At 43.1% G+C, this 20,453-nt stretch overlaps 2 protein-coding genes across 13 annotated transcripts in view; one reads left to right on the top strand and one right to left on the bottom strand.

The window, feature by feature from the left end:
- HELB (DNA helicase B) overlaps positions 1-6,029 on the top strand; it is a 29,967-nt gene extending 23,938 nt beyond the window's left edge. For all 3 annotated transcript variants that reach the window (XM_027593521.2, XM_027593522.2, XM_027593523.2), the window contains 2 exons: positions 428-922; positions 4,091-6,029. In XM_027593521.2, the coding sequence (XP_027449322.2) occupies positions 428-922; positions 4,091-4,195 (600 nt within the window). In that variant the 3' untranslated portion in view covers positions 4,196-6,029. The remainder of the gene's footprint in view (positions 1-427; positions 923-4,090) is intronic.
- A 2,664-nt stretch (positions 6,030-8,693) lies between these two features.
- Positions 8,694-20,453, bottom strand: part of GRIP1 (glutamate receptor interacting protein 1) — a 660,679-nt gene continuing 648,919 nt past the window's right edge. For all 10 annotated transcript variants that reach the window (XM_027593517.2, XM_027593519.2, XM_027593518.2 and 7 more), the window contains 2 exons: positions 12,380-12,526; positions 8,694-10,475 (listed from right to left, as the gene is read on the bottom strand). In XM_027593517.2, coding sequence (XP_027449318.1) covers positions 10,248-10,475; positions 12,380-12,526 — 375 coding nt within the window. In that variant the 3' untranslated portion in view covers positions 8,694-10,247. The remainder of the gene's footprint in view (positions 10,476-12,379; positions 12,527-20,453) is intronic.

The raw sequence follows: 20,453 nt of genomic DNA, 5'->3' as shown, positions 1-20,453 counted from the left end.
CAGATACTTGATATAAATGTAAACAAAGAAGCAAATTTATCTATTCGCTTACTATCGAATATTTAAGGTGTTTATTTTTTGCTATATAAGTACCAGTGGGATAACACTTGTATACACAGAGCCCATCCGATCATTGAAAATTCTTTCATTAGGGAAGATTTGGCACTTCATGCCGTCTTTCAAGTTTATTGTTGGGTTTCTACACACCAGTTGTGCATCTGTAAGACCTGAACTTGACCGCATAATTAGGGAATAGGAGTTCATGGGTAATGAATAAACTGCAACTGTAAGGTGGATTTGTAGGAACATACTGGCCAGGTAGCACTTTGAGGACTTCCCTCTTTTCTGTCTTGGTAGACTGCAGCTGTGTGAGGCCATGAACCCGTGATACCACATTAACTCTTCTTACTGCATTATTCCCTCCCAGGGGTCTGAGGAGAAGACGGTGGTGTACGTGGTTGGGAAGGCGGGCCGCCAACACTGGCAGCACGTCTACACCGCAGTGACCAGGGGCCGCTGCAGAGTGTATGTCATCGCTGAAGAGTCTCACCTCCGGAGCGCAATTACGAGGAACAGTGTTCTCAGAAAAACTCGCTTAAAACATTTTTTGCAAAACAAGCTCTCCACGAGCTGTGTGTCTCCAGCAGACCTTGCCTCCCTGTCCAGGAGCTCTGGAGAGAGCAGAGGACTGAGCACACAGCCCTCAGCATCCTCAATCTCTCCAGTCACAACCACCAGTGTGACAGCTGGTGTCCCTGGAAGCGGGGCCTCTGCGGCTGACGACAGGACGTTCACCTTTCCTGAGGGATGGAAATTATCTTCATCCGATGAAGTGGATCCAGAGGAAGATCCATCAGAACTTCGTGGGTCCAAAAGAGCCTGTGGCCTGAGTGGTGCTGAAAGTCCAAGCAAAATCCGGATGGTAGGAGTGATGTTCTCATGCGCTCCAGTTTTAAGTATTGCTCACTTCAGTGTGCTTATGCAGGGCTATGTATTTTTCAGTAGTGTTACCTTGTGCTGGAGCACTTAAAACCAAGTGTTTTCTCACCTCTGTCAGTTTGGTGCCTGGTTGATCCTAGCACTGTCTGTCACTTGGCTTGAGGCCGGCACTCTAGGCCATGGCAATCTATTGATGCGCGCGAGGGGGCGTGCGGGGAGAAACTGGACGTCCTGCACCTTCTTTCTGCAAATCTTCCTTATCCCCCTCCCCTCCTTTTGGTGGCCCACAGCCTTACTTTAATCCCCACTCTCCACTGGAGCAGCTGGTGAATTATCCATGATCTCCAAATGAAGTTCCAGTAGAAGCTTAAGGATTGCTTTATGTGCTGGCAAGTAGACTTGTTCTGGTGTCCTGAGGCTTTCAAGGCTGTGACAGAGAGAAGGGGCCACAGTGGGAGCCCAGAGGAGAACGTGCTAATGGAACCTGCCAATGCCAAGCGGAGTTCTAAAGGGAGAAGATACATAGCCTCTGACCCCACATGGCATGGAGACAGTGCAACAGTTCTCTAAGAGGGTGCCAGGGCAAATGCAGCGTGTGATGTCCTGGCGGATTAGGCAATCACAAGTATGGAGTGTTGTGGCTGGAGCATAGCATGCAGGTGGAGGTCGAGCTGAGGACCCTGGAAGAGTGGGGAAGACACAGAGGCTCTTCCAAAGAGATTGGACATTCTCCTAAATGTGATGGAGAACACTAGACGCATTTTAAGAGCTCTGTGAATTGAAATTTATGAAGGTCACTGTGGGGTTTAGTAGATTGTGTTTTGGAGGCCATAGGGGATGAGCTCCTTGCAAAAAGATGATTTCAGGAGCTTGAACAGAATGATTAGGTTCTGAAGTCAGGTAGTAGCGATGGGGTTGGAAAAGAGATGCTTAGGGGTAGGGGGTGCATGGGATTTAATGGTCAATTATATATAGGGGGGGTCGGCCTGAGCATGAGTCTTAGGTTTCTGGCTTGAGCATCCAGGGAGATCCAGGTACCATTAATCAGGATTGGGAAAAGAGGCCGAGGGACAGGTTTTGTAAGGAAAGCGATAGAAGTAGGCATAGTGAAAGAAAAGTTTGTTGGAAGTAGTAGGATCCCTGCTGATTCTAAGCTTCATTCTGTGCTCCAGATCAACTCTTTGATGTGGAATTTCCATCTCAGCAAAACATCTTTTTCTGAAATTGACTGTGTTACCTCTTACAAAGACCCTGGGATAATAAGGCTTTTGGCCTGGAACAGAAAATTCCAAAGAAAGTCGTTTCTTGCCTTTTATTTCTTTGCATCAGCATGGGATGGGCTAGTTATGGTTTCTGTGGTGGTACAAAGTGACAGCGATATCCACCTTCGCTGCTGAGCTTGCCAAAGCTTCGAAGCTCTGGCCCAAACCAGCACTGCAGAAGGTCTGTGGATGCGATGAGTCCAGCGCTGGCTGATGTCACTATCCAAAGGCTCCAGTACGAGCAAAGTTCTCTAACTGAAGAGGATAAGCTTTCTCACAAGGCGTGCCAGAAGTATGTGACGCCCTGGAAATGAGGAAACTAAGAATTCAAAGGCTCCGGCCCGATAAATTAGGGACTTCTGTGTCTAGACTTTCTAGTGCGTTGAGATATGTGATTTCTAAAAGCTCAGATTCAATGACCAGGGCTGTCCCCCTACCTTTCCTGCATATCCACGTGGCTATATCAGAGCCAAATCAGCACTTAAATTCTGCAGGTACTAATGACAGAGACCCTCCTAGATGAAAGCTTTTGCTTTTCTGTGGATTAATAGCTTTAGGTTTTGAAAAAAAGCTTTAAAAGAAAATGTTGTCCTGATTTTGCTTTTTTTTGTTTTGTTTTTGCCTCATGTCCCACAACCAAAAAGGGAAAAACAAAAATATTCTTTTAAATAAAAGCATATGTATAAATATTCTAAAATTTATCATATAAAGCAGTGATTTCCAGAATTTTTTGAAAGAAAATAACATTTTGTCATTTAAAAAATCTAGGAAGGATGTAATCATAAAATCCCAAATAAAGATAGTGCTTGTATTAGGGTTCTCCAGTGAAACAGAACCAATAGGCTGTGTCTGTATCCCTATATATCTATTTACCTAACTACCTACCTATCATTTATCATCTATCATCTATCTCTTTAGATTTATTTAAGGAACTGGCTCATACTTGTGGAGGCTGCCAAGTCCAAAATCTGCAGGGCGGGCCAACAGACTGGAGACCCAAAGAGTTGATTTTGCAGTTTGGGTCCAAAGGCAGGCAGGATTCTCTCTTTCTGGGAGGCCGTCAGTCTTTTTTTCTGTTAAGGCCTTCAGTTGATCAAATGAGGTCCACCTGCATTATGGTGGGTAATCTGCTTTATTGATCACCTACTGATTTAAATGTTTAGCTCTCCTAAAAATACGTTCACAGAAACATCTAGAATATTTGACCAAATATCTGGGTACCATGGCTTAGCCTAGTTGACACATAAAGTTAACCATTACAGTGCTCTAAATTGAACAAGTTTAGCATTATGAAAGATTACTTGAATTGTGCTTATTTTTCTCATTTCCCTGTGGTGGCGAAACTTTCCCATGACCGTACTGGTCCGTTGCCTTGTGCTTGGGAATCACTAATAGTACGAAGGATCCCAGTCTTGCAGTGTTGCATCTTACCACACCTAAGGCTGGCATCATGGATGTGCACCCTGAACAGTCGGCCATACGGGGCTTTGTGCTTACAACCACTCCATACTTGTTTTAATGTTCTGCACTTGGCATCTTGAAATTCTTACCTTTGAACAAAGGGCCCACATTTTAATCTTGAACTGGGCTGCCAAATTATGTAGTGGCCACACTGTTAGAAATTATATATATGTGTACTCATTCGGCAAATGGTCACTTCTGCATGCCTGTCCCAGAGCTGGGTGCTGAGGATACCACAGTGAGCAAAAGTGGACAGAATCCCACAAAGGGCTGGCAGCTGATTGCTTGGGTCTGCTCACCTCTTCCAAGGCGGGGGACGGGGCATGTATCATGTCCTCCAAAGAAGCAGTCAGAGGGAGTAGAAATACATGGGGTAAACTGACTACGTTTTCACAAAACTAACTTTATTTTTATTGTTGTCCTTATAGGTGGAAGAAGCCTCCCCACAAGTATCTTCCAGACTTCAGAATTTGAGACTAAATCATTTAACCCCCAGGCAACTTTTCATACCCACAAATAATCAAGAAACTTAATTGTTTCCGATTGCTCAAAGTAATTACCTCTCTCTTTTTTCCTACTCAACACAAAATGAACATCATAGCTTCAAACTCTCAAGATATAAAACAGGATGTCTGTGACTGGAGTTTTATTTTAAGGTGTTCATGTTAGCATATATTTTAAACTCATTTGATCGGAGAAAACCATAATGATTTCAACATCTGTCATCATGACTGGTAGCATTGGACATAAATGCAGGCAAAATTTGTTGTTTTTTGTTTTGTTTTTTTTAAACTCTGTACTTTAGAAAGTGTTTTATTTTTACAATAATGCCTTTATTGACTCCATGATCACTGTGGGTGCTCTTTGCCAATGGTTTGAAGCCATGGTCAAGAGAAACTGCAGTTACACCTCCTGTATTATTGACACACATTTCAGGATGTTGGGTCTTCTGCCAGTTGTTCAGCTTGCAACATTGCTGCTCGCTCCATCACTGTTGGCCGGACCCACTTCACCCGGAACTGTTTTCCTAGAAATTATCTTCTGAGCTGGGAGTACGTTTTTTTTTTTCTTAATTGGAGATATAATTGACATATAACACGAAGTTGAAGGTGTACTGCGTGTTGATTTGATACATTTATATAGTCCCTGTGATTACTAGGTGAGCTAATTGCATTAGCTAACACCTCCATCATGTCACATAAATGTCATTGCTTTTAGGAATACATTGTTTTGAAGATACTCCACTTGGGAAAATTATTTTCTCTCAGAGTGATTTTTATTTTATTTTATTTTTTAGAGTTTTATTTCTTGTTAAATGGTAAAAGAAAAAGGTAAGAAAAAAATTTACCTGTTATCCCAGTATTTGAAAAATAGCCCCACTGAGCTATAACTTACATACAATTCACCCATTTCAAGTGTACAACTCGGTGGCTTTTGGTATATTCACAGAGTTGTGCTAGTACCACCACAGTGGGTTTTGAACATTTTTATCACCACCGCCTCCAAGAATCCCTGTACGTCTTGGCTCTGATCCTCTCACCCCCTCCAGCCCCGGGCAACTACTGATTTATTTTGTCCCTATTGATTTGCCTGTTCCAGACACTTCACATATAAATGGAATCATACGATACGTGATCCTTTGTGACTGACTTCTTTAACTTAGAATGATTTCAGACTTTCTCTTGTGGTATGTATCAGTGCTTCACCTCTCTCTCTCTCTCTCTCTCTCTCTCTCTCTCTCTTTTTAAAGATTAAAAAATGTAATGTACAAAGAGCTAGCATTGTTCCTTTTATTGGGTAGATGTCTTGGAGAATCCACGCAAGGAGTCTCACTCAGTCTAACCTGACGAAGCCTACATCCTTAGTGGACTGATGGGAAGACTGGCAGCATCTCTGGAGGCTGTATCTGTGGATCAGACCATGTCGGTTTGAGCTGATGGGGCAGAAATCAGGAACCCTGGCTGAATTCTTGCAGGTAGCTCCAGCAGAGCAGCTGCTGACCTCTCTTGCTCTCATTAGTGCAATGTAGGCAAAAGACCTTCATCTCCTTTCATTACCAAATAACACTATATTATGTGGATATAGCACTTTGAATTTCTCTGTTCATCAGCTGAAGGACATTTGGGTTGTTTCCATTTTTTGGCTCTTATAAAATGCTACTGTGAACATCTGTATACAAGTTTTTCTGTGGACATATATTTTAATTTCTTTCAATTATATACCTAGGAGTGGAATTGTTTGGTCATCTGGTAACTCTCTCTATTTCACCTTTGAGGAACTGCCAGATTGTTTTCCACAGCAGCTGCACCATTTTCTGTTATACTTGGAATGTGAGGGTTCCAGTTTCTCCACGTTTTCTCTAATACTTGTTATTATCTGACTTTTTTGATTATAGCCATGCAGTAGGTGTGAAGTGATATTTCCATATGGTTGTTTGTTTTTTAAAGATTTTATTTTTTAAAAGTAATCTCTGCACCCAATGTGGGGCTCAAACTCACAGCCCCAAGATCAAGAATCACGTTTCTACTGACCGAGCCAGCCCCGCAGCCCTGCGTCAATCTGGTTTTGACTCGCACTTCCCTTATGGCTACTGATGCTAATTATCTTTTCATGTGCTTATTGGTCATTTGTATGACCTCTTTGGAGAAATGTCTATTCAAATCTTTTACCTATTTTTAAATTGGGTTATTTTTATTTTTATTCTTGAGATATGAGTTCCTTATATATTCTACATACAGGTCCCTTATTAGAAATGTTATTTGCAAAAAAAATAAATTCCCATTCTGTGGATTTTATTTTCACTTTTTTTGATGGTGTCCTTTTACGCACAAATTTTCAGTTCTGATGATGTCCAATTTATCTCATTTTTGTTGTTGTTGCTTAGGCTTTGGTGTTACATCTAAGGAACTACTGCCTATCCAAAGTCATGAAGGTTTACTCCTGTTTTTCTAAGAATTTAAATAGTTTTAGGTCTTACAGTTAGCACTTTGATTCATTTGAATTAATCTTTGTGTATGGTGAAGTAAGGGTCCAACTTCATTCTTTTGCATGTGGATATCCAGTTGTTCCAGCTCCATTTCTTGAAGAAACTATTCTTTCCTCATTCACTTGTCTTGACACCCTTATCAAAAATCAATTGGTCAGGGGCGCCTGGGTGGCTCAGTTGTTAAGCGTCTGCCTTCAGCTCAGGTCGTGATCCCAGGGTCCTGGGTTCAAGCCCCACATCGGGCTCCCTGCTCAGTGGGAAGCCTGCTTCTCCCTCTCCCACTCCCCCTGCTTGTGTTCCCTCTCTCACTCTCTCTCTGTCAAATAAATAAATAAAAAATCTTTAAAAAAAAATCAATTGGTCATAAATGGTGAAGGTTTATTCCTGGATTCTGAGTTCCTGATTCTATTCCATTAATATTTACATCTATTGTTATGCCAGCACCATGCCCTTTGTCAGCTTTTTTTTTGAAATCAAAAAAAGTGAGCCCTCCAATTTGTCCTTCTCTTTCAAGATTTTTGGACTATTCTGAGTCCCTTGCACTTTCATATGAATTTTAGGATCAGCTTGTCCGTTTCTGCAAAATAGCCAGTTGGGATTTTGAGGGGTAATTGTATTGAATCTGTAGATCTGGGGAGTATTACCATCTTAATATTAAGTCTTCTGATCCGTGAACATGGGATGTCTTTCTATTTATGTCTTCTCTCATTTCTTTCAATGGTGCTTTGTTTTGCATTTTTAATTTTTTTTAAAGATTTTATTTATTTATTTGAGAGAGAGCACAGGCGGGGAGAAGGATCAGAGGGAGAGGGAGAGGCAGACTCACCACTGAGCAGGGGGGAGTGGGTACGGGACTCAGTCCCAGGACCTTGAGATCATGACCTGAGCTGAAGGCAGACGCTTAACCTACTGAGCCACCCAGGTGCCCCTGTTTTGCCTTTTTTTAATTTACTCCTGGGTATTTTATTTTTGATCCTAATGTCAATGGAATTTTTTTTCTTATTTTTGGTTTGTTCATTGTTACTGGATAGAAATACAATTGATCTTGTATCTTTCGATCTTGCTAAACTCATTTATTAGTTTTAATAGGTTTTTAGTGGATTCCTTGGGATTTTCTATATATGAGGTTATATCATCTGCACATAGAGATAGTTTTACTTCTTTCCAATCTGGATGCCTTTTATTTAATTTTCTTGTCTTAAGGCTCTGGCTAGAACCTTCAATAAATTGTTAAATAGAAGTGGTGAGAATGGACATCCTCGCCTTGTTCCTGTAAATTTACAAGGCCTACAAGATAGTCTGCGAAAGGGTGCCTGGGTGGCTCAGTTGGTTAAGTGACTGCCTTCGGCTCAGGTCATGATCCCGGAGTCCCGGGATCGAGTCCCGCATCGGGCTCCCTGCTCAGTGGGGAGTCTGCTTCTCCCTCTGACCCTCTTCCCTCTCGTGGTCTCTATCTCTCATTCTCTCTCTCTCAAATAAATAATCTTTAAAAAAAAAAAAAAAAAAGATAGTCTGCGAAAATGAAAATGTTGGCACTACAGCAGTTGTTTTTTTTTCTTAAAGATAGCACACATTAAAATTTGCACATTTTAAATAGTTTATATAAATGTATTTCATAGAATACATATGATGTTCTCTGAGGGCAGATATTATTATGATCCTTGAGTTAAAATCTATCTTTGTTACCTAAAATAAAGGTATAATTAGTCTGGGAGTATTTCTGTCTACAGACTGTTTTAGGACTTAACATACCTTTTACATTTTGTCCTTAAAGCAGTCCCCAGAGTACAGATATGACCTTCGGTACTACAGGTGGGGAAACTGACTCACAGTAACTAACTTTTATACCACCAGTGAGTACCAGAGCTGGAATTCAAAACCAGATCTGATTTTAAAACCCGTGTTCTTCCCATTCTTCCATTCTGCTTTTCAAGTTTATGGCAAAACCTTTCCTCTCTAGAAAATTCTATAACAAAAAGCATTGTGTAGGGCTCATCTAGAATACTAAAATATAATCAAAGTACCAGAAAAACTGCATACCATAATTTTTGGCTTTTTAAAATCACTGTTTATTCCATTTGGTAGAGGGTTTTTTTTTCCATACAAATATTTGCAACAATTTTGAATTCCCCAAAACCATACAGAGACGATAAATACCATGCTATTAAAGTATTAAATTTGTACAAAAATACTTTACAGCTTAATACTTGTTTGTTACAAATAAAAATACATATTTAAGTGACTCATGATCTTTTTTTTTCTTTTAACATGATTCTGCTTTATACTCTCTTGCCCTGGCGGGTTGTGAAATATGATTGAAATAATATAGTTCTCGCACAAAAAGAAAGGTGAGCTTTTTCCTTAAACAAAGGACACAGTGTTCAAATGCTTTACCTAAGCAGTTGTTGGAATCATTGAACAAAATGAAAATGTCTGGAAAATAATCATTTCAGTATGGAGATTCTACAGTCAATATACAGGTCTATTTTTTTTTAAATATTCACCAAATAACAGTTATTAGCGTAACTATTCAAAAGATCTGAACAAATGAGAACAGTTGCTGACAAACATCTTAGAAGCAACTGTCACAGTTTATTGCTTTGAGGGATGGTAATAATTGGCAATGCGTTTTGTGAAAAATGTATTTACAATTTCAGTAAAGTAGCATGGCTCAGAACAAAAGATAGTCCAGTGTCATCTTAAGGTACATGTGCCGTACACCCCTCTATAACCAGTTTTCAAAACATGGCAAGCAAGATGAGTTTGATTTGCCTATCATTAAGATAAACCTCATTTTGATAGACTTTTCATTCTCTCTTAAATTCTCAGTCTTGAATTTTAAAAAATAACTAATTCTCAGTGTTACTAAGCACTCTAATTCATTATCAGAGATTTGCAGCTATTAAAAGTGTGTCCTTAAAAAAAAAAAAAAACAGGTCACAAGACATATCCTGTTTGTTAATTTGTTGCATAGGGAATAGCATACATCTTAGTTAAAATCATTCCTATATTGGGGCAAAACATTTACCACCACCTATTATGGTCTCCTACGTGCATCATCGCTGAAACGTTTTAAGATAACTTAATGTTACACCTGGACCCCTCCCATGGCAGCTGTCTCAGCCACGTCTCAAACTCCATTTCCCCTAGGAGAGCCAGCTTTGTGACAAGCCTTGGTCAAGTTCTTAATGCTGACGACTTCATAGTAAGAAACTGTGATTTCAAAGTGCATTAAGGAAATTGTCATAGAGAATATTTTCAAACAGACATCTCTCTTTTTAAAAAGTGACTGGAAGATGAACTCGTAAAAAATTTCCTCTGATGTTAATTGGGGGGAAGGGGCAGCCTATATATTTTTCTTTTTCTCTACCATTGGGCCCGGCAGGGAATGGCCTGCCATATACCATAGCGGTCACCAAGAAAGAAACCTCTTCAGCTTCAAAGGGAAGTGAACATGAGCCATGAGAGAGATTTAAAAGACCCCTGTGCTTGCAGTTAATGCCACATGATATCTGTGCTTTAAATGCCACAGAAATCTTAAAGGGATTTTTTAGCACCATGTAGATATTGTCTTTTGTCCTGCTTTATAAAAAGCATTGCTATAATGTGTTAGTGGGTTCTCGTATCTCCAAATTACCACCATGACTAGGCTGTTGGAAAAAAGCACTGTTCTGTTCACTCCATTCTCCTCCTGGTAGAGTCTGTTCTATAGACTTCTGTGAAGCCAGTGGGTTTCTACTAATAACCAAGTCCAGCTTATTACCAGATTCTGCTATGAGGGGCACAACAAGGCAGCAGTCAAAGTCTCTTGTTCGGACATGATTAACCTGAAAAATCAAGAAGAGCCATTTTGAATTATTGTTCTAATTCTCAACACCCAGACTAACACTTCTGGTGTAACAGGTGTCCTGAAGGTGCCTAAACGAGCATCCTTACACTGAGAGGTCTATCTCTTCTCTGACCAGGAGGTGGCCATTGGCTGACTTATTCTTTGCTACTAAATCATAAAGTCCTTGAGAGCAGGGAACAGGGACACATCCCAACATCCCCAGGCTGGGCAGACTGCCTCGCTCATGGCAGGTGCTCCAACGACTGAATGTCATCGCTAATTTCCAGATGAGGTAAGTGAGGCACAGAGTGGTGAAGAGATTTGCCTCAGAACTGCCGTTGGTAAGTGGCCCAGCTAGGAAGTGATCCCAGGCAGTCTGGCTGACTCCGAAGCTGTGCTCTTGACCATGGTGTTGAACTACCTCTCCAGAAGTGAGCCCATCCACCTCAGCTTATACATGTGCTCATCTTCGTTCATTTCTCCTTATTCTTCACCAACAAGGGTTTTTAACCCCTTTACAAGCTGCTTCCACTCTTTGCCTTTCATTCTCAATCTTCTCACATCTGGAACCTGACACATTGTACAATTGATCCCAAACGTCCAATACAGGAATGGTGTCTCCAGGTCTCGTCCACTTTGCTCTTTAGCCCTGGCCGCACTCTTTGACACCCACTCATCATCCTGAAAACTCTCCTTCCTTGGCTCTTTATGGCACCACTTTGTTTTAATCCTCTTACCATTTTAAGTCGCTTTCAGTTCTTTCCTGCCTTTATCTCTTCCTGTCCTTTAAGTTTGTTTTTCTCAGGATTCTAGCCTTGGTTCTTTTTCTCACTATAAGCCCACCATAGGTAACTTTATCCAAACGCATGCCTTTCAGTGTCCTAAATCTCCTAAATCTGGCTCTAACATCTGAGCAATGGATCCAAACTGCCCCTTGCCTCCCAGACTGCTCTGCCAGGAGGCACTGAAGGAAAAAGGACTCAGGTCTGACACAGACATCTGGTCTCCTTCCCTGGCGTCTCCCCCTTCCCCATTTTACTCCAATCCACCTATAGTATTATTCTATTGTCTCTCTAAATTACAAATGATGTCATTATTCTGCTTAAGAAACTGATATACCCGAGAGTAAAGTCCAAGAGCTTTCTCATAGCATTCAAGGCCTTCCCAGTCTATATCCAGTCTACTTTTTATAGCCTCAACATCTACGGAAGCAGGGACAGCACAGCCCAAATATAAAGGTGAAGTAACCATAGTTATTAATTGAGCAAATATTAGAGTCTCTACGAAAAATGAAAGCATCCCATAGTGCCAAGATAAGACGAACTGTTCTGCTGCCATAGTAAAAATGATCACCAGAATTTGTTTTAAAACTACCTAATTGATCAATGATAACGTGCCTTGGTGAAGGCGTGTCACCTCATGTACAGCCTCATGCTTTGAAAGCTCCTTGGTGCCAGACTCATTCCAACTAAACACACTCTAGACTGATGTCAACCCTCTCTTTTTCCTACAAAATGCTATTCCTAAAAACTGTATGTAAAATCAGGAATTGGCTGGGCTTACTGAAACTATTCCTGACCACGATAGCATTCCCTTCGCTAAACAAGGTTTGGCTTTTCGCTTTCAGAGAATTGTGTGAGATATTGAGATATCAAGTACTGTATAAGAGGAAATGGGAGCATAAGGTGCCAGCACTGTTCTCAAGACGTTTATAACCTGTTGGGGAATATATACAGGGAACCAGACAATTTCAATAACTGGTAAACTCTACCCAAGGATAAAGTTTCTATCCCATATAGGAGGGTCCCCTAATCTCGTCTTGAGGCAAAGAAAGATGGGTAGGCATTGATCGAGTAAGACATTGAGAAGTGAAATTAATCAAAACGTCACCTGCGGTCTTACCTGTAAGAGTCTATCATAGGGCTTTAAGCCACCGAGATCTCCTGGCCCAGCTGGGCGAATATTTTTAACATACACTCCTTTCTCCAGCAAGCCATCTGCTACACTGAACCCAAAGTCCTCCATATCAGAGCTCTTGTACAAGGTCACCTGGAAAGTGAGAGAATGTGAAGGACGCATTCAGCTTGGCTGTGGACTTTTGTGTGTGAAACTTCTTGTCCAACAATTTTTTCAAACTCATTTGCTCAGTAACATAATAGATTTGTAATATGTTAGGCAGCTCCCCACACTCCTGCAGCTTTTTCCCCTTCTCTGAGAACAGCCTTCAATTTGTAAAGTCCCGCCCAGAACTGAAAAGGAAGGAGAAGGCCAACTGCTGGAGGCAGCCTGTTGCACCTGCTGGGTATCAGGACGAAGCCAAAGGCCTTTCCTTCCTGCCCACTGTGCCTGATGCTGCGCTGGGTACAGTGCTCAGCATATCATCTTCCTCTGAGCAACTGCCAGCCTGGAGTCCGTTATTTTATTTGCTATGGTATCCCGATCAGAATGTTAGTACTGACAGCAAATGGAACTAAAAGATCTGGAAGTGTTCTTGTAACCAACACTTCGCTCTGGGGTCCAGCTTGAATAGCAACCAGGCTTTGGTTTAGCAACTCAAGTCCTTCTTCACTCTTCTCGGCTACAGGCCTCACTGGTTCCCTCTGTACCTACGGCCGCCTGCCAGGCAAAGCTTCCCCCGAACCTCATGCCTCCATCTGACCACATGCAAGAGTTAGTCTGAGGTTCAGACATTCAGCCAATCATGCATACATTCACCAACTGTGTACCGAGTCCCGACCCTGTCCTGAGCATGGTTCTGGGTGCTGGGGAACAGCAGTGAGCGCGCGAGAAAAGGCTGCCTTCCAGAGGCAAACACATTTATGTGTAACATTTACCGAGCACCTGCTGTCCTGGCCCCGGCCAGGTGGCATACTCAGCACTTGGCGCTCGTTTAATGTTTTAAGCCGGTCACTGACAATCACTAAGTTTTGCCCGACGCCCTCTGTATAAACTGATGCACTCTTTAAGCACTGATCTGGGCTAATATATTGTTTTACACTAATTGTTTTTAAAAAGATTTTATTTTCACACAAATACATGAATATGTTCTTGTAAAACAGTAAAGCCTTCAGGGCTACAGAGGGCAAAAGGTAAAGATAAAACAGGTCTATTTTTTATACCCAGTTATTTTATTTCAGAGAAAGAGGGGATTGAAGGAACTACAAAAAACTGGTGTTTGTGGTTTTTTTATTTTCCTAGGCTGAGAGTTAAAATATCAAGCTGGCCAAGTCTATCCTATTCACCAGGAAGCCCTCGTGGTTATTGCCATATGAAAGGTGAGGAAATTCAATTTTATAGAGGTTAAGTCATTCCCCCAAGGTCACAAAGGTAATGAATAGTGGGGCCCTGTCTGATTCCAGGCCATTATATACCTACTGCCACTCAAAATGCCTTATTTCGTAGGTCCTAAGATAGGCTTTATTTTTTCATATTTTAAAATCTCTGAAATCAGGTATGTTTCATAATCCATGGCACCTTAGATCCTATGAATTAAGATATATAAATATTCTACTGCTACCTGCCTCTTTCCTACAAGTCCCTAGAAGGAAAGGGGCCAGAATTTTGTTGCAACTTTGCTTTTTAAGAGGAAAAAAAAAACGTGCCTTGCCAGTTAAAGTGAGGTCCTGACCAGAAGCATCATGATTTCTCAGGAACACGTTAAAATATCGAATCTCAAACCTTGCCCAGACTGATTAGACTGATTGACTTGGCCCCTGCAGTTATCTGGGGATCCCTGTGCACGGTGCAATTGCTCCGTTTGGTCTTCTGCATACAAGGGGGCTATTACATGCTCTGAAAAGAATTGAGGGAATTAATGTTTAATGGGATGATACTCTTTGCAGGCTCATTCGTCATTGTGTGTATGTGAATGTGTGTGCATGCGGGTGGGTCTGCATGTGCGTGTGTCGCTTAGTAAAACCCAGCCCCCCATCCTACATGCACCGTGATAATGCACGGGGAGAGAAGTAGGTTAAACTGCATGAGTGAGAGAGTTCGTTCCAGACCAAAACTCCTCAGGAGGTGAGGAGGAGTCTTTATTGGTGATCTAGGCTCAGATGGCCTTAGAGAGTAGATGGAAGATGCACCCAGCTCTCAAGCTCCTTGAGGTGGGGAAGGAATCTTTGTTTAGTTCACTGATATCCTGAACCCCTAAAACGGTGTCTGCCACATAGTAGGGTTAGTATTTGTCGAATAATGTAATGACTAGGGTCTTTTTTATTTGACAGAGCTGATTTTTTTTTATATTAGTTTCAGAGGTGGAGTTTAGTGATTCATCAGTTGCATACAACACCCAGTGCTCATTACATCACGTGCCCTCCTTAATGCCCGTCACCCAGTTAACCCATGCCCCCCACCTCCCCTCCAGCAACCCTCAGTTTGTTTCCTAGAGTTCATAGTCTCTTACGGTTTGTGGCTGAGTTTGTCAGTCAGTCAGAACTGGCCAAGATGGGCCGTGAGCGAGAACTAAGAGGGATTTAATTCAAGCTGTGCTCCACCTTCTCGCGCCCCAGGGCTCTGCTGGGGATTCGCAAGGTGCAACTGCAGGGTGGTGGCTGGAGTTGGCTGGGGCCGGGGGCACACGAAGCTCCAATGGCGCCACCGTGTGGCCATCTGAGGTGAGACCACCTCCGACATCGCAGCCAGGCTGGCTCTGCCTAAGGGCTGAGGAAGCTCCATTCTTGGACAGGGAGGGAGGTGGGATGGAGGGTCCTCCAGCAGGAAATACTGGACTTCTTGCCAATAGGTGATAAAGCCTGTGGGTCTTGAGGGAGTAGATTAAAAAGCAACAGGATGTTACTGACTCTATCAAGTCTGTGGAACAGATCATACAGACAGGGATATGAAAGCTCATGGAGGGTTAGAAACTTGTCCACAGAGAAGTGGTTCAAACCCAAGTGGTAGGGACTGCGGAGCTCAGATATTCCCACGGCACACTTTCTCTTTACCTAGGCAGGTGGTTGCTTAATGAGCACTCATTACAGAGAAGAATTTTGAGGTCCTTCTATAACTATGATTTGGCCTCAGGCCATAGGACAGGAGGAGTCCTGTCCCTTTCCTAAGGTAGGGCGGGTGGTTATTGGAGAGAGCTAATTAAAATTTTTTTTAATTTCCAGTTTTGTTGAGATATAATTGACATACAGCTCTGTATAAGCCTAAGGTAGACTGCATCATGACTTGACATATATATATATATTGCAAAATCATTACCACAATAAGTTTAGTTAGGAGAAAGCTATTTTTTAATGAAAAAATTCAAACGTATTCAAGAGTAGAGAGGCTAGAACAATGAATCCCCATACGCTCATCACCCAGATCCAACAACCATCAAGAGCTTGCCCCACAGGCTCCATCCCCTTCTTTCTTCTTCTTTGGGGGATTATTTTAAGGCAAATGCCAGTCCTTCAGTAATTTACCCCTACATACCTCAGGATGAATCTCTAAAAAAGAAAGATCACTTTTTTTACATAACCTCAAAGTCACGAATTCATTCACAAATTCACCCTGATTCCCTGATATCCTCCAATACCTAGTCCATAACAAAATGTCCCTGATTGTCTCAAAGTGGTTTTTAGAGTTGTTTTTTTCAGATCAGGATCCCAACAAGGTTGACATGTGAGTGTGAGGTTTCTACATGTCTTCTTGTCTAGAGCATGGCCCCATGCTGCTGCCTTATTGTGGGAACCGTATTTGTCCACCACTGTGTTCATCTAGTCCTTGTGTCCCTCTACATGGAAGTTACCCTGGGTCCTTGCCTGGAGTCAGGGTCAGCTTTGTGGGGAGGGGTATGAATGGATAACAGGTGCTACACGGCGCTTCCTACGACAACACATCACTCAATGTCTAGTTGTCCCACTTTGGGTGGGTCCAGGGGAGGACAGCTTAATGCCTTCATTGTAAGGCTCCCCATCAACCTCTCATCTAAATATTTTTGACCATTGATGACCACTGTCTGAATAATTTCATTAGGGGCTGCAGAGTGATAGTCTTTTTCTAATCCTATAATATCTTCCACATTTGTTAGCTAGAATTTTTCGTAAAGAAGAACTCTCTTTTCTTCAAACAGTGCTGTTTGGTTACTTTGATGTGCACGTTGATCTGCCAGAAAGCAGAGCGAATGCTAATTCTTTCCTTTCATTGTTAGCACAGGGCATTAGTGCACTAGACACTTCTAATGGCGTCAAAGACATTTTTTTGTGGGGGGGGGATGACTTTCGTAAAGTACCACTATGAACACATGGGTTTACATACAGATTTCAAGTAATTTCATCATTATTCTTTTGGGTGCACAAATTTTCTCATCTTTGGCCAAGGGGGGGGGGGGTCTTTCATGTTAACCTCTGTGTCCTTTTGATAGGACTCATTTGTTTTGATAACTTCTTTGCTTTCTGGCTCAAGGTATCATGACTCATCATGAATATTTCCTGCTTCCAAGCTGGAATCAGCCACTCCTCCAAGGTCCCTTCATTGGAGGAAACATTTTTAGGTTATATTCTGGTCCCTTTCCTCCCATCCTCATGCTCCTTTCTCAAAGGAAGGAAGAGAGGAATGGGGAGGGAAGGCCAAATTGGAGGAGGAGGGAGGGGGAGGAGGAGGAAGCAAATAGCTAACGGGATTGGTGATAGCCTACCATTTGGGGGCGCTCGTTACTAGTAGATGAAGTCTCTGTGCTCAAGGTTACTGCTTCTGTGCCCCTCTTTGGCTTTGCGCCTTCTCCGTGGGATTTCTTGTCCTCCTGCCTCCTTTGCATCTTTGTTTCTAGTCGTGTTCTCACCATGTGAGAAGGAACCCACCTGGGGCGGGGACCGTCACCACTCCTGGAGGGTGGTGCCTCTGACTTCTCTCTGTTCCACCTGCAGCTAGGTATGGGGGAAGGTCCCAGGGACCCTGTGCTAATGGCTGGATGGGTAAGCGGACTGGCATCTGCTCCACGGCCCCAGCCACGCTCTTTCAGTGCACCCAAATGTGAGGGTTGCAAGGCCTATGGCTTGCAACGGACATGAAGAAGCCCGCTTCTGTCTTCGATCTAGGGCAGGTTTTCTGACACAGTGAAGCAGTATCCTTGCATGGGGGGCAGGGGGGGGGGGCATTGGGTGTGGGCCTAGAATAACAGTGAAGTTCTTCATTGCTCAATTGGCCTGTGATTCTTGGATGTCAGCTCCATAGCCAGAACTTGGGAGGGGCACCAAATGATGCCAACACCAGTCAGTGGTTAACAGAGTAACCAAAATGTTTGAGTTGGATGTTGGCTGGAGCAGGTGAACAGATTAGCTCATTTAAGGTCAGAGTTGCTGGCTAAGAGGTGTGGTATTTCGGAGCCACAGACTGGATGGCAAACTCTTCAAGATGAGAGGCGAATCAGTGGTTTACATTTGAGATGCATCTGTTTCTCTGGAAAGACTTCCTAAGGTTAGAGGAAACTGAATTTTAATAGCCAACTCTATGGGTCTCCTGGAGAAAGCCAATAACAAAAAGGAAATTATTTTAAAGTGACACAAAAGATAAGATGCCAGGAATCCATAATTCACAAAAATGGGGTGCACAGCTGCCTGCTCTCACAGCAGCAACAGTGAATTGTACCATGTCGTTGCTGCCCTCCTGCTTGCATGGAGATTGGTGGTAGTTACTTCTGATTTATTTCCTGTCCAAAAAGAATTCAAAGGATTCCAAGGCTTAAGTCACTTTTTTGGGGGGGGGGGCCACAGATGAATTCCTTACCCAGGCACTTTGCTACATATGATTGCTTTTGAACTCCTAGCAGCTCTGTGCAGCAGAATTACTCCCTTCCTGCTAATGAGAACATGACTCTTTAAAGAAGTTGATGGACGTACTTGTCTAGTTGGAATGTATAAGCTCTAGGAGGCAGTGCTTGAATATCTGACCTCATTTACTGTGTTCCTTCCACTAAATCATGAGTTGTTTTTTCCCGGACATCTAATCTCTTGGCTGGTCAGGCAGCCTTTATCCATTCCCAACTGCCCAACAAGTTAAGATGAATAATTTATCATGTCTGCTGTATTTCTTCTGATCCGAGCCCTTTTGCGGTCTTCCATGAACATCTACATAAACTCCTGCTCCTACAGCTCTTAGTGGTCCACTCTGGCTCATGTGAATCAAGATTTTTCGTGTGGGGTCTCTATTCTGTGCTGACCAAAGGATGCAGCCGGGGAACCTGGACTATGAACGCAAGGCTAGACTTTTCTGTTCTAAAAAGGGCCAGTGAGCCTCTTGAAACATAACTCTGGGCAAGAATACGGTTCTACAAGGCTCAGTTCAATTTTAACTATCCTCCAGCACATACTGCAATTGCTTCTAACCCTCCCGGGAACAGAAGCTTTAACAGAAGGCAGGAGGGTTCGCCACAATTCAAGTTGTGCCTTGTTTTATATTTCTAAGCAAGTCTATTCACATGTCTGAACAATGTCCTCAAGGCAAAGATTAGAAACCTAATGTTTCTGTTTTCAGTTTTGACACATGTGAAAATCTTTAAGCAGCCAGAAGCAATTTTCCCCCTTTGGATTTTAAAGGCAATTGTGTCTACTATCTTGAGCAAGTCACGGCAAGTGATGGCTATCCCAGAAGCCATTTCTTAGCCCTGGCAGCCTTCCTATCGTTCAGCCCCTCGCCTGATGGCCTTAAGGGCCAAACCAACACCTATTTCTCCGAGATGGTACTAGTTTCCCCAGAAATCACCAGGCACTTGGATTCATTCTTACAGATACCACTGGGGTAGCGCTCTTCCTTTAAACTTGATAATTCAAGTAACGTTGGCTTTGAGGATAACCCTATACTCCTTGTGGAGCTGGCAGAAAAAAGAAAAGGTATGGTCTTCCCAACTGCATTCTTCCAGCCCAAGAGGAAGTGATTTCAGTTTATGCCACTCAAATTGGGCTTCAAGACAAACTGGGTCAGGAAAAGCAGTTGCTGCCCGCCTGTGTGGGGAGCCTTGTTGGGCGAGGGGAGAAAGGGACAGTTGCTCCCGACACTGCCCCCTGCTGCTTCCTGGAAAGCGTGTGGCACCACGGGCTTGAAAAGTAGGGGCTCGACAAGGACAGAGTCAGCAGCCTGGATTCTGGCTCTAAGCAGGAGCAAGTCAGGGCTGACTTGGCCCTTGGAGAGCTGAGTCCTAAGCAATGGAGCGTCCCAGTTCTAAAATCTGAGGTGGATTTATGTACTGCTTCCCCAAATCATGTTGGAGCAACTTCACCTCTCTCATTTCACATCACACCAAAGAGGAAAGAGCTAGATCAGTCTCCAGATTCTCCAGGAGATCAAACCAAGCCATGGGCACCTTGGTCACCTAGTTATTGCCAGGTCTGCGGTCAGAGAAGGCAGTTAGCTGGGTTCTAATGGGAAGCCTGGAGGCCAGTACTGAGGAAGTCACGGACAGCTATCAGGAAAGTCAGAGGCCTGTCTTGACAACACTGCACAAGAAGCTGGACCAAACCAGACAAGCCCAAGATGGTGGATGCCATAACAGGAAACCCCTGACCAAGGAAGGAAGGAAACGCATGAAACTCTGCATCTCCACCCCAAGTAATGAATGTTTCGCTCCTGGTTAACAACTGTCAATAAAAGACGGAAACCCAGACTCCAGGGTGCGCAGCGCGCGCTCTCTCTCTCTCTCCCCGCCCCACCTCTCTCTCTCTCTCTCACTCGAGCTTGCCCAATCTCACATCTCCAGGGTATACTTTCACTTTAATACAGTTTAATTTTGTGTCACTTGTCCACCATGATGTGTGTCTATCTTTGAATTCTTTCATAAGGAGACCAAGAACCTTTGGCAACATCTTTGGGATAAACTGAGTCGAGGCCTCAGGGCCCAGGGTCTCTCTCCCCAGTTCACCCAGCAACCCTGCCCCCAGCCCTTCCCCGTGCCACAGCCACTGCCAAGCTAGTCGGCTGGCAGAGTCTCTGTTCCAGGGTTCTTCTCAGGACCGGCCGCTGGTTACTCAGCACCTGCTCCCTCTGCTCCTGC

This window comes from Zalophus californianus, chromosome 9, assembly GCF_009762305.2.
Source record: "Zalophus californianus isolate mZalCal1 chromosome 9, mZalCal1.pri.v2, whole genome shotgun sequence".
NCBI classification, from domain to species: domain Eukaryota; kingdom Metazoa; phylum Chordata; class Mammalia; order Carnivora; family Otariidae; genus Zalophus; species Zalophus californianus.
Note: the sequence above shows the minus strand (reverse complement) of the source record. Positions and strands in the feature narration are given on the sequence as shown.